The following is a 14,190-nucleotide window of genomic DNA, read 5'->3' on the forward strand; positions in this document are numbered from 1 at the left end:
GCCACCGCGCGCTCCACTCGGCAGCCGCGGGGAGCGAGATTGACGGCTGAGGGCCCGCCCCGCGCACAGCCTCCCTAAGGGCCGGGGAGCCCCGCCCAGGCTGGGGGGCTGTGGTGGGGCCGGGGGGGGGTTCGTCCACACCGGTGGTCGTGGGCAAGCGGCTTAGCTCCCCAGCCTCAGTTTCCTCTTCTGCAAATGGGGCTTCAAAGGCGCGCGGCCCACGCTGAGCCTGTGGTGTACAGATTGCCGGGTCCACAACAACCAACAAAACAGACCAAAATCCCTGCTCTTGGGGCGCACGCGCGGTAGTGGTGGTGCGTAATCAATAAACAATCAGGTAGGCATATAGGGTGTCAGATGGTGGAAAGTGGTGTGGGGAAGATCAAAGCAGGGTGTGTGGGTAGCACTTGTATTCAGGGGTGTCAGGGAGAGCCCGCTGCTAGGAGGCCATCACAGGCCTTCCCCAGGAAGGGAGCGGGAGGTGGAGTTTAGGGTGGGCTCGCAATGTGCAGAGATGGGCGGAGAGAGAAGTTGAGTGGGGATGCGAGCCCGCAGCTTAGGTCAACCACGTGGGGAAGCCCCCTAATAAGAGAGCCCCTCAGAGTTGTGCCCTGGGCAGTGATAAGAGAAATGTTCACAGGTCAAGGTGTGCGGGAGTCATCCCGGCTTGTACGTGGTTCAACCTGAACTTCAGGCTCACCGAAACAGCCTGCTTGTGGCCTATTAAACGTGCGGTGTACATCTGCTTTAACCATTAAAGAAGAGAATGCGTTTAAAAAATCAAAAGGGAGTGACTGTGGTTCAGGCATTTGAAATGGATCTGGGTGGCCATTGTGGACATGGTTTCAGGCATGTTCCTACATCACTGAGAACCTGAATTTTCTGAACTGTGTCAGCCTCAAGGACACCACCAGCTGTTCTCAGAACAATAGCTGCTGGCTGCCAGCTGTAACCTTGAAAGGCTCAAGGTCTCCTCTTGTAACTATGCAACCATGTTGGACCCCAACCAATCCTTGCTTAACAAGCACTCTTACTTCTTGCCAACTGCAATTTCGATTCTTGACAAACAACTTTTCTCATCTGGGGGGGTTTCGCCTTTAGAAGCCTCTCCCATTTTGTAGTTTTAATCGCTTCTTGAATCAGCGTCTCCTGGGCTCTAATCCTCAGTTTGCCTCAAATAAAACTCTTCTATTCCTCTTATAGGTTGGTTTATTGATTATTTCTGTGGACAGCAGGAATGGCCAAGCCTCCTTCATATACCCCTGCCCTTGCAAGGGCATGACCTTGGGTTGGGCAGCTGTGCAACCCAGGCAGCCCCTGGAGGGGAGGGCAGCTGAAGGTGTCTGCTGCTGACCCCAACTTCCAACATCTGGGGCATCGGCTTACTGGCAGAGGGATCTGGATGGCCATCTCTGTGTCCCTCACAGAGACATTATTTTCCCCTGTAGTTTTTTATTTTGAAAATGTCCAACATGCAAACCAGTTGAATAAATAGTAAAGTGAACACCCACATACCTAGATTCAGCAGCCGTCAACAGTTTGCCACATTTAATTTCTCTCTCTCTCACTCTGTAGGTGTGTGTATCCCCTCCTTTTTTTCCCCCCCTCGAACCACTAATTAGCTACAGATGATACCTCCCTCCTGAATATTTCAGTATCCATCTCCTAAAAACAAGGACATTCTTCTACTTTATCAAAATAGAATAACCACACGCTGGAAATTTAACATCCATTCAATGCTATTGTCTAATATATTATCCATATTCAGCTTCCTCCAATTGTCCCAATCATGTTTATTGCTCATTTAAAAAAACCCAGGATCCAATCGGGGAACCACACTGTGCATTTAGCTCGTCAGCCTCCCTTAATCTAGACCACTGCCCCAGCAGTGCTTTCTATTTTGTTTTATTGTTTCTTTTCCGTCCTTGACAATTTTGAAGAGTCAAGGCTGGCTTTTCACAGCAAGTCTCTTGATTTGGTTTGGCTGTTTTCCTTGTCCTTGCTTTTAGGTTACACATTGTGGGGCAGGATGATATACTACCCAGATGTCACATCTTCATGCATCATAGCAGGAGGCAACACGATGTCACTTTGTCCCTTTGTTGATGGTAAGTTTGATCGTGTGGTTCAGGTGGTATCTGCCAAAAGTCTCCATTTTTCCTTTCACGATTAACGAGTAAGCTGTGCAGTGATACTTTGAGACTGTAAATACACTGCTCGCAAATAACCCTCGGTCCAATTATTTAGCATTTAATGATGACTCTTGCCTGAACCAAACTTCTTGATGCAAAAAGGGTGATCTTCTAACTTCCTCATCCTTTCAATATTTATTAGTTGGCATTTTTCTGTAAAGAATTTCCCTCTTTTACTTAATTTTTTGTCAGTATGGACTAATAGATTTTTTGCTCATTGAGTTACGATCCTGTACTGTCATTTACTTTTTTTTAAAGTTCCCATATTGTCCCATACTTGGCCAGTGGGAAACCCTCCAAACTGATTCTTTCTTTTCAAATAACATGTTCCCATCATTTTTGGAGAACGTCCTTATTTTCTGCTCCAACCAGACATTGGAGGATTTGCTCCTTCCCTGGCCAAGGCCTAGAATCAGCCATGGTTGGCAGGAGATATTTGAGCATACTGGAAAGAACTGACGTATTTCTAGCAATGAAAACTGCCCCAAAGGGTCGAAGTGAGGATTAAATGAATGAACATATAAACATTTTTGTGGTTTTCTGAAATTTCCAAATTGAAGCTCATGAACAAGCATTACTTTATAAACAGGATACAAGTTTGTCTGAAATGTGAAAACGTGTACAGTATGTATGGCAGAGGCAGCACTGCAAACCAGTAGAAAAGGATGGCCTATTCCATCAACGATGGTCAGCCAGCTACTTATTCACAAGGGGAAAAAAATGAATTCCTACCCTAAGGGGACTAAAGGGTGAAATGTGAAAACAAAACCTGAAAAACTGCTGGTAGTGAATAGGTTCAAATGCTTCAGAGAGGAAATTGGGTAACATTTAGTAAAGTTGCACATATGCATATCCTATGCCTGGCGAGGCGCAGGTTAAGTGCAGCTCCGGCGGAAACTGGCAACGGTAGGCATAGAGAAACTAGTTGCCCTCACAGGGGATGCATTACAGGAATGCAAATAGCAGTGCTTGTGTGTGCTGGCACAACGCTGCTAACTTAAATGCCCGCCCGTTATGAACGGATAAAGTGGGCTTTATTCCTACAATGCAGTGACAAATGCAGAAATAACCAAAAGAACGTAATTAATATCACGGGGGAAAATAAAGTTGCACAAGTGTATTAAGATGCAGTTTGCGGGGAGGTATGGAATTAAATAGAGGGATGGGGGCACGCGGGCGGGCCGGCCCCGCTCCACCTGCGCTCTAGGACTTGGCGACCGTCCCACCTACCCGGTCAGAGTCGGGGCGGCGCGGGCGGGGATAGCGCGCTTGCCCCCTTGCCAAGCACTCGCGGCTCCGCGGGCCTCCCTCCTGCGCAGGCGCGGCGGGGAGCTCCGCGGGCTGGGCGGGGCGAGGGCGGGGCGAGGGCGGGGCGAGGGCGGGAGATCTGGGCGGGGCCTGACGCTGGGGATCTGCGGTCCTGTCCCTGCAGGGCCTGGCGGGACGGGACGGGGCAATCCGGAAGGACACAAGCAGCGGCCGCCTGTCTCTCTAGGACAGAAAGACCCACTGTCCGGCCGGCCTTTTGCCCAGGCGACTGCAGCCAGGATGGGCCGGAAGGTGACCGTGGCCACCTGCGCGCTCAACCAGTGGGCCCTGGACTTCGAGGGCAATTTGCAAAGGATTTTAAAGAGTGAGTCTAGGGGCGGCGTGGGGCAGAGGGGCGAAGGTCCATTCTGGCCGCCAGGCTTGCTGTGACGCACACGCAGCCTTGCTCTGGAGAAACTCGCAGCCGTTGGCATGGGGACAGATAAGATAAGCTATCTTATGACCACGCCTGTGCCCGTAAGTGCCCGGGTCCTCCTCATGAATGGGGGTGCGGAGTGGGTTACACTGCCTGGGGACACGTGGTATGTACACGTGGTAAGAAAAGTCTGGCCGTGGAGGTGGAGATGGGGAGGGCTGGGGTGAACCTGTCCTCAAATATCTTTGGGGTCGCATGTGACATTTCTAGAGCTGAAACCGACCCAAAGAGGGAAGTGGAATAGGGGTGAGCCCCCCAGCTTAGAGACTAGGTGTGGTCGTTGTGTGTGTGTGACGGGGGTCCCCATACAGTTGTCACTTGCACCAGCTCACCTTTGAAAGCGCAAGTTTGCACTGTTGACATCTACACCTGAAGTGGGGCTGCCCTGGGCAACCCTACAGGCTAGGCCACCTCAGACTGACTGTCCTCAGCTGGTTACTGCAGCAGGGTTGCCAACCGCAGTAAAAACAGAATGATTCAGGTGAGGGCATCTTATCAGCCATGTGCCTCGGACCTTCATCCTTTTTGTTTTTTTTCAATCTCAACCTGCTTTCATCTCATCAGAGCTCAGAGCAAATCTAGCTGGAGTAAAGAGAGGCAGTCTCGGTGGCCAGAGCTGAGTCTCCACTTGGCCAGCCTTTCCTCCCCGGCCTGCTGTTCAAACCCAGAGGCGGCTGGTTCCTGCTGCTGGTGCCTCTGGGTCCTGCCTTCTCCCTACACAGGGTCTTCTGCATCTGCTGGTTAATAAACTACCAGTGTGTGACCCCCCCCACCCCACCCCTGCCCTCCTCCTCCTTGGTGCTGAGGGTCAGCCCTGCAGGCCCTGCCTGTGTCTCATTTCCTGCAGGTGTCAGCAGGGTCTGGGAGATGCCCTTTGGTTTTTTACGACACCTATGGCAGCAGAGGGTTGGATCTGCCTTTGGACCAGTTGTAGGTGCTGAAATTGCCCCTCTTTCTCTCTCTCTGTACATGTAGGTATTGAAATTGCCAAACACAAAGGAGCAAGATACAGGCTTGGACCAGAACTGGAAATATGGTGAGAGCAGAACACACAGACACCCCAGGGTGGGCAGGTAGAGGCGTCTATATCAGCTCCCCTCAGCCGAAAGTGCAAGGAAGGAGGCGGCGGGCATTGAGAACTGCGGACATGCAGGCCCATTTAGGAGACCTTCAGAAGCCCGTGAGTGTGCTTGCTTGGCACCCTTGAACAAGAGCGGGCCCAGCAAGGCTGGGTGATCCCAGATTCCTATGTCGGGTAACACAGGAGCTCGTAGAGAGGCTGACTTTTCCCAGTCCGGGGCTGATGTCAAAGCTGGCTGGACCTCTGGCATTGCATTGGTGTTTGGTATCACATGTGGCCTGGGAGGTAAGGAAGTGACAGTCTCTGAGGCAGGAGTCTGTCCTTGGAGAGGAAAGGACATCCCAGGTCTGGACCCCGTTTTCATCTAAGAATCAGGCTCTCCCCTTTATCAGAACCAGAGGCCGAGAGGAGTGCTTTTCAAGGCATTAAGGATGGCAAAGGCCAGTTTGGGGGTTTGTGTTCATGTGTGCAAAGTTTGCTCGGCGTTTGCAACATCACTTCCGGGCCATGCATAGTGGGAAGGACCTTGTGAAGATTTAAAAGTGGTTTACAGAGAATTCCCTGGCGGTCCAGCGGTTAGTACTTCACGCTGTCATTGCCGAGGGTCGGGGTTCCATCCCTGGTTGGGGAACTAAAATCCCACAAGCCATGTGGTGTGGAAATAAGATAAAATGAAGTGAAATAAGATAAAATAAAATAGTAAAATAAATAAAACAAAATAAAATAGTACTTTACAAATTCTGTACATTTCGTTACTGGGACTCCCAGACTGAGAAATTACTCTCAACCCACTTCCCCTGTTAGGACCTCATTGAGCATTGTATTAGTTTTTTCTGGGGCTGCTGTAACAAAGTTTCACAAACTGGATGGTTTAAAACGGCAGGAATTTATTCTCTCACAGTTCAGGAGGCCCGAAGTCCAAAATCAAGGTGTCAGAAGGGCCCTGCTTCCTCCAAGGCTCCAGGGGATGGTCCTTCCTGCCTCTTCAGGCTTCTGGTTCCCAGTTCTTTGTCTTGTGGCCGCATCCCTCCAGCCCCAGCCCCGTCTCTTCTCCATGGCTTTTCCTCCTTCTGTCTCATGTAAGGACACTTGTCACTGGATTTAGGGCCAGGGTCATCTCATCTCCAGATCCTTCACTTACATCTCTAAAGACACTTTTTCCAAATGAGGTCACATCCACAGGTTCTGGAGGTTAGGGCATGGACACATCTTTTTGGGGGACACCATTCAGCCCACTACAAGCTTCAGTATCTATAGCAAGAAACTCAGGATTAGCTGTGTGAGTGGCATTCGAATGATTATTCATGGTCCCTTTGCCTGAGGAATGTTTTTCTCTGGGTCCAGCTTTGTTTCTTTCGCATCCCTTTCTTGTAGATTAGTGGGATTTGGGCTACATTGAAGGTTAAAAAAAAAAAATCCAAGAGCAGACACTTTGTGACATGAGAGAGAATTTCTCATTGTAACTGACCACTGTGAGAAGTGGATGGGGCCCAGTCCATGAATTTCCAATAAAAAGCATCGTTTTTTGGGTTGTTTTTGAAGCAGTGATTCTAAGTCTGGCTGCACAATAGCATCTCCTGGGAGGCTTTATAAAGATACCAAGGCCTGGGTTGCACCCCTGCACATTCTGACTCACTAGGCCCCAGGCCCCTGCCCCACCCCTGCCCCCGGGCCCACCCGGTGTGTCCCAAGGGCTAACTGCTCTGCTTCCTCCCTCTGCAGTGGCTACGGATGTTGGGATCATTATTACGAGTCGGACACCCTCCTGCATTCGCTCCAGGTCCTGGCTGCCCTTCTGGAGTCTCCAGTCACTCAGAATATCATCTGTGATGTGGGAATGTAAGTGCCGGCGTGAGCATGGGGAAAGGCAAGCTTGGAAAGAGGCAAGTTCAAGGGCGTCGTATGTCTGGAGCCATCCTAATGTCAGGGAGGTGGAATCTGCACATTTCAAAGATACGGAAGGCCTCTTGTAGAGAAGTGGGGTTTGTTCCCTCTCTAGCCCTGCAGGTACCTAACTCCCCCAGCGGAGGCAGCTCTTGGGAGATTTTTTGGTATGTTCTCCCAGATGCTACTGTGCATGTGGGAACACACGTTGCACAGCTGGGAGCACAGGGTCTCCCTTTCACATGTATAGCTCTTTCTTTACTTAATGGTAAGTCTTGGGATGGTTCCACATCCCTCCATATCGACATGCTGACCATATGGTTCCAGAGGGTGTAGGTATATAAATGTAGCTTTCATAGCTGTAGGTTCCATAGGTGTAGGTTCCTCCATATGGTATAGGTCCATAGGTGTAGGTTCCATAGGTGTAGGTCCGTATGGTGTAGGTTCCATAGATGCAGGCTCCATAAGTATAGATGTATATGGTGTAGGTTCCATAGCTGTAGGCCCATGACGTCTACAGGCAGACCTTGGAGACCTTGCAAGTTTGGTTCCAGACCACTGCAGTAAAGCCAAATATAGCAATTAACTGAGTCACGAAGTTTTTATTTTCCCAGGGTATATAAAAGTTACATTTACATTATACTGTAGACTATTAAGTGTGCAATATTATGTCTAAAAACATACGTACTTACGTTACTTAAAAAATACTTTATTGATAAAAAATGCTAACCATCATCTGAACCTTCAGGGAGTTGTAATCTTTTTCCTGGTGGAGAGTTTGAAATATTGCGAGAATTACCAAAATGTGACACAGAGACTGGAAGTGAGGAAAAGCTGTTGGAAAAATGGCGCCAATACACTTGCTCTATGCAGGGTTGCCACAGACCTTCAATTAAAAAAAAAAAAATGCAATACCTGCAAAGCACAGTAAAGCAAAGTGCAATAAAACGAGGTCTGCCTGTAGGTCCATAGGGTGTAGTTTCCACGGGTGCAGGTCACATGGGTAGGGCTCTGGCCTAGGACTATTCTTGAGGTGTCTGTGATGTGCTTTGTGTAACCAGAGGCCACTGATGGGCCTTTATGTTGTTTCTGTTTGCATCCTTCATTCTGTGTTATGTGGTGTGAACGTAGCTGAGTTTGCTTTCTTTTCCTTGGCCCTGCACGTGTTCTGCACTTCCTTTTCAACCTGCTGTGACATCTGTGTAGTAGGATCTCTTTTAAGTAGTGAACAGATGAGATTTTTAACCCAGTTTGTTCGCATTTACTATCGTTCTTGATACATGGACCATGTTTGTTTCCTCTTTTGCTGCTGTGTGACAGAGTACCACAGATGCGACACACAGAACCACACAAATCTGTTGTCTTGTGGGTGTGGAGGTCAGAAGTCTGAAACGGGTCAGCAAGGCTGGGCTTCTGGAGGCTGTTGGGGGAGAATTGGTTTCCTTGGAAGAGTCCAGCTTGGAGGGCCGGCCCGCATCCCTTGGCTCGTGGCCCCTCCCCCTCCCTCCATCTTCAAAGCCAGCGATCATATCACTGCAACCCCTGCTTCCGCTGCCACGTGCCCTCCGACTGTCCCTCCTCCCTCACAGAAGGACCCTTGTGGTTATGATGAGGGCCCCAGAGAGTCCGGGATAATCTCCCATCTCAGGGTCTGTAACTTTGTTATATCGGCTGGGTACCCTTTGCCACATGAGGTGACATGCTCACACGTCCTAGGAATCGGGACGGGGACATCATTGGGGGCCTTTACGCAGCCCACCACATGGACTGATTCTGGCCACTTTATTAAATGTCCTAGTCATCATGTTATTTTCTTTTTTGCTTTTCCCGTTGTCTTTTGTGTGTTTTCTTTGTTCCACTTTCCTCTGCTGGCCTTGAACTTGTAATCCGATTATAATTTTTCTGCTTTTTCCCCTCAAAGTGTTAACAATCATATTTAAAGATATTTTTCTTTCGAAATCCAGCATTTATCTGGATCTGTAAGCACCACTGAAGAAAACAACCGTCATACCATGATGTCATTGATATTCTCCGTCTGAAATTGTCTTTACAAATTATCCTCCAGGAAAAAGGTGCTGAGCCTCCTTCCTGCCCTGTTTTTGAAGGCATGTTATCCTTAGCGCTGATCACAAAGGGCTAGCTCAAAATAAAGAAAACTTAAAGAAACAAATTAGAGAGGATCTTAAAACGTGCAATAATTTTTTTTAAAAAAAGATCTTATTTATTTGTTTTCATGACTTAGGAAGTTGAACTCTCTTGTTTGTTTTTTGGCCATTTGTGACACTTGTTCTTTAGCCTACAATTGAAGTGTCTGTGTCTAATTTATTTTAAGAGTTCCTTATATGTGAAAAATATCAACCCATTCCCACATATGATAAAAATACTTTTACTTGTATGTTGTTTGCTATTTAACTTTATGTTTTGAGCTTTCAATTTTCCTTGTAGTGCTTTTTGTTTGTTTTTGTTTTTGTTCAAGAGGCTTACTCCAATTGGAAATCGGATATTCACTGAGGGTCTCTGTTTTGTTTAAAATATAAGTTTACCTCCTGCCTTGAACACATTTTTGTATAAATGTGAACACAGGCAGGTTTTGGTTTGGCCCGGGGAGGATGAGAAACCACAGCGGTGGGAATCCTTGCTGGTGGCATCCGTGTGCCGTGTCCACAACTGGGGGCACCCCCGCCTGCATCCCGTCCTTCAGTCCCTCTGGGAGGAGGAACCCAGGGTAGCGGGACTTAGCCAGTGCAAAGCGGGATTGGAACCTGGCCACCTGACTTGATAGCCCACACTATTAATGGTTGGTTTTATTTCCTCCTGCATCACTGCTTTGTTTACTCATGTCCCAGGGCATTTATTTATTTGTCTTATTAGTTTTATCTGACAATCCATCATCTTAGGTACCCCTTAAGGCCATCCTCCCCTGGTGCCTGATGCCTTCTGCCCTGAGCTCCTGCCCTCTCACCCTGAGCTGGGCTCCAACACCTGGGCTCTGCCCAGCTCTGCCTTCTCTGCCATCTCTGCCCAGCTCTGCCCAGCTGTGCCCCAGCTCTGCCCAACTCTTCCCAGCTCTGCCCCAGCTCTGCCCAGCTCTGCCCCATCTCTGCTCCAGCTCTGCCCCATTTCTGCCCAGTTCCGTCTAGCTCTGCCCCAGCTCTGCCCCATCTCTTCCCAGCTCTGCCCCATCTCTGCCCATCTCTGCCCATCTCTGCCCCATTTCTGCCGAGCTCCACCTAGCTCTGCCCAGCTCTGCCCCATCTCTGCTCCAGCTCTGCCCCATTTCTGCTCAGTTCCGCCTAGCTCTGCCCCAGCTCTGCCCCGTCTTGGCCCAGCTGTGCCTCAGCTCTGCCCCAGCCAGTGGCCAGCAGAGCACCCCAGCCTCTGGAGCTTTGGTCCCCTCCCCTGCAGAGGAGGAAGCTACCAGGTGGTCTGGGAGGAGATGTAAAACACAATATCTATCCTGAAAAGGGTTCAGACAGAGGGGTGAGCAGATCTGCTCAGCGCCTACCACCCCCCACCCCAGCCCCGGCCGTTCGGACCCGTTGCCCCTGCCCTGCAGCCTGCATTCTGGGGAGGGGGTGTTCGGGTCAGGAGAGGTGCTGGGAGGGAGAATTGGGGAGGCACAGGGGCTAGTGCCTGAGGCCATCAGGGGATGAAGAGGTGATGTGACAGCAGGGATGTGAGAAAGGGAGGGAGGGAGCCACTGGAAGGTCCGAGAACCTTCCAGGAGGAGAGGAAGAGCCCTGAGCAGGGAGGGACTTGGTGCTCTGCTTAGAAGACTCTCTCCCAGTTAGAGCCTACGCTGTGGCAGAAACACTTGGGTTTGTTGTTAACTTTGGTTTGAGAAAGCCACCGGGGGGCCTTCTGATTCTCATAAAGGACGGAGAAACTTCCTATCGAAACAGACGCATAACTCTGCTCTTCGCCAACAAGTGTGTGCATCCCCTCTCTCCGCAGGCCCATGATGCACCGAAACGTCCGCTACAACTGCAGGGTGATATTTCTCAACAGGTAGGTGACCGCCGGGAGCAGAGCGACCTGCCTGTCTCCCCTGAGCTCTAGGGGCCTGCGGGCACTCGTGCCAGTGCCCTGGGGCATGGTCCCCGGGGGCCATGTTCAGGGAGGCTGCTTCTGGACCTACCTTAGTGGGGGCTGGTGTACCAGGCAGGTGACTCAAGTGGCACTGCTCCTGGTCTCTGCCACCACTGACACCTTCAGGTATTAGAAAGAGAGAGGCCACGGGGTGGGGTTTGGGGACACATGGCCCCATTGCTGGGAGGTCAGTCCAGGGAGAGAGGCCTTGTCATGTCCCCTCGCAGACCCTGGACATCAGCTGCCCGCAAGTGCCCCCCTGCCGGGTCTTAGCTGCCCTGTCCCCGTCGACTGTCGGGGTGGATGGACCAGCGGCTGCTCCTTGTCATGGGGCGTGTTCATCTCGGGAGTGGCCTTGTCCCCCTGCCTGTAGGAAGATCCTGCTCATCAGACCCAAAATGGCCTTGGCCAATGAAGGCAACTACCGAGAGCTGCGCTGGTTTACCCCGTGGTCCAGGAGTCGGTGAGTCGCTGCCCGACGCGCAGGAGCCTGGTTTGTGACCGCTCCTTGGACGCTTACGAAGCATCTTCCTGTGCGTAGCTTGTGCAGGTCGTGGGGGGGATAGACACGAATTCCGGGCGAAGTCCCTGCCCCACAGTACCTGTCACTTAGATATGGCTGCTTTGACACTGCTGATTAATTTATAGCCCACTTATCACAGACCACATGAAACTCTCAATCATCAGTCACCCATCATCCATCATTATACATCTGATCCTGTATATCAGGGTTTCCCAGCTCCAGCCCCGTTGCTTTGGGCTGGATCATTCTTGTCGTGGGGGTCTGTCCTATGCACGGAAAGGTGTATAGCTGCATCCCTGGCCTCCACCTGAAGGACACGTCCATTTGTGACAATTTAAAATGTCTCCAGACATTGCCAAGTGTCCCCTGGGGACAGAATCATCCCCAGTTGAGAACCCCTGCCCTATATTCTTCTTATAGTTATTCCTGTCTATTTATTGTTGCTGCTATTACAAATGGAATCTTTTACATGATATTTTTAAGTGGTTAATATTTTTATGTAGGAAAACTTGAGATTTTGTGTGTTGCGTTTGTAATTGGCCACCTTACTACATTCTCTTATTGGGTCTAGTAGTTATTCTATAGATTTTCTTAGTTTGTTTTTTTTTTCAAGTAGAAATTATATAATAGAAAACTAATTTTACTTCTTTCTCATATTTACATCCCTCAGTTCATTTTCAAAACTACTTTTCTTGGCCAGCATTTCTAGAACAATATTCTAGATCATTTCTAGAGCAAACGTCTTTGATAACAGGCATTTTTGTCTTTTTCCCAACTTGACTTGGAAAGCTCTTCCTGTTTCTGATTTGGTTTCAGATTTATATCCATCCTTAGTTATTTTTACTTTGGGGATTTAAAATTAATTGAGAATGGTTGTTGAATTTATCAAATTTCTTCTTAGCATATGTTGAGATGAACATGGTAAGTCTTTGCGTGTCTTTATAAGCTCCAAATGGATGTGGTATGTTAAACTTTGTTTCCATTTGCTAGTATCTATTCAGGATTTCCCTCTCTTCTCTAAGTTTATATGCCAGTGTTTTGTTAGTGAAAATTAAAAAAATTTTTTTTCTGTGCTCTGAATGCTTTAAATATTATAGAAATCATGTAATATCAAGTAATAATATGACCAAAATTCTCTTTACAATTGGGAATGTTGTATCAAATAGTGTTTACTTTTACACTTTTTTAGTGAGGTATAAATAACATGCAATAAAATATGCAGATTTTAGGAGCTTTCTTTTTTGACAATTGTGTGCATTCGTGCAACCACACCCTAAAGAAGACAGAGCCATGTCCATGGCACCCCTGCCCCTTTCCAGCTGATGCCCCCAAGGTTAGTCTTCTCCTTTCTTAGATTTCTTACAAATGGAGTCACACCATGTACCTTCCTTTGTAACCGGTTTCCTTAGCTAAACATGATGCTTTTGAGATTCGTCCAGTGGTTTGTTCCTTTATACATAGTACAAATAGTTTGCTCTTTTATATAATAATATGGTTTTGTAATTCATAAATAATTCTATAAACTTGATAACAAGAAAGAAATACACAAACCCCCCCCCCCCGCAATCTGCCCCGTCTCCGAGCCCTGCCCCCCATAGCTGTCCATTTCCATTTTCCATTTTTCTCCTTTCTCCTGTAGCCTCTGGGTTCCGCCTTGGTATTTCTAACTCATGTGCAGACATTGCCATTTCGTGGCCTCCTGCTCTGGAAGGACAGGATTTGGCACACAATTCAGCCCCCACCGTTAGTCTCTCTGACCTCCTCTTCCTAACATGGGCACTCTACAGTTTTCTGGTTAAGTTTGTTTAAAAAAACAAATATTCATCTGAGTGAATTTGATGATCTAATTGGCTTTATTCAATGATTCAGGAACTTGGCAGCCGCCCACTAGTAAATAGAAGAGGCAGTACGCAATGGAAGGTTTTTATAAGCAGAAGGACAGGACAAGAAGGTATTAGTGAGAGAAAAGTTAGGATAGTGTCAGGCCAGGCCCTCCTCTTTGATACAGAGGGAACAGCAGGGTCTTTTTTTTTTTAATTGATGTATAGTTGATTTACAATGTTGTGTTAATATCTGCTGTACAGCAAAGTGATTCAGTTATATATATATATATATACATTTTTTAAATACTCTTTTCCATTATGGTTTATCACAGGATATTGAATATAGTTCCCTGTGCTATATAGTAGGACCTTGTTGTTTATCCATTCTGTATGTAATAGTCTAATTTGCTAATCCCAAATCCCAATCCTTCCCTCCCCCCACCCCCCTCCCCCTTGGCAACGACGAGTCTGTTCTGTATGTCTGTGAGTCTGTTTCTCTTTCGTAGATAAGTTCATTTGTGTCATATTTTAGATTCCACGTGTAAGTGATATCGTATGGTATTTGTCTCTCTCTGTCTGACTTACTGCACTTAGTATGATCATCTCTAGGTCCATCCATGTTGTTGCAAATGGCATTATTTCATTCTTTTTTAGGGCTGAGTAATACTCCATTGCATATATATACTACATCTTCTTTATCCATTCATCTGTCGATGGACATTTAGGTTGTTTCCATGTCTTGGCTCTTGTGAATAGTAACAGCAGGGTCTTCATCGTGCAGAGCCTGCCTGCCCAGTGTGATCAGGACATCAGACTGACTGTTCTTAAAGGTTGAAACTGCAGTTAAGTCTTGG

At 48.1% G+C, this 14,190-nt stretch overlaps 1 protein-coding gene across 1 annotated transcript in view; it reads left to right on the forward strand.

The window, feature by feature from the left end:
• Nucleotides 1-56: 56 nt before the first annotated feature.
• The window catches only part of NADSYN1 (NAD synthetase 1), a 36,357-nt gene continuing 22,223 nt past the window's right edge, over nt 57-14,190 (forward strand). The window contains exons 1-7 of the mRNA XM_061202245.1: nt 57-337; nt 2,010-2,108; nt 3,625-3,825; nt 4,912-4,972; nt 6,740-6,856; nt 10,856-10,909; nt 11,364-11,453. Coding sequence (XP_061058228.1) covers nt 2,030-2,108; nt 3,625-3,825; nt 4,912-4,972; nt 6,740-6,856; nt 10,856-10,909; nt 11,364-11,453 — 602 coding nt within the window. The 5' untranslated portion in view covers nt 57-337; nt 2,010-2,029. The remainder of the gene's footprint in view (nt 338-2,009; nt 2,109-3,624; nt 3,826-4,911; nt 4,973-6,739; nt 6,857-10,855; nt 10,910-11,363; nt 11,454-14,190) is intronic.

Source organism: Eubalaena glacialis, chromosome 10 (assembly GCF_028564815.1).
Source record: "Eubalaena glacialis isolate mEubGla1 chromosome 10, mEubGla1.1.hap2.+ XY, whole genome shotgun sequence".
NCBI classification, from domain to species: Eukaryota; Metazoa; Chordata; class Mammalia; order Artiodactyla; family Balaenidae; genus Eubalaena; species Eubalaena glacialis.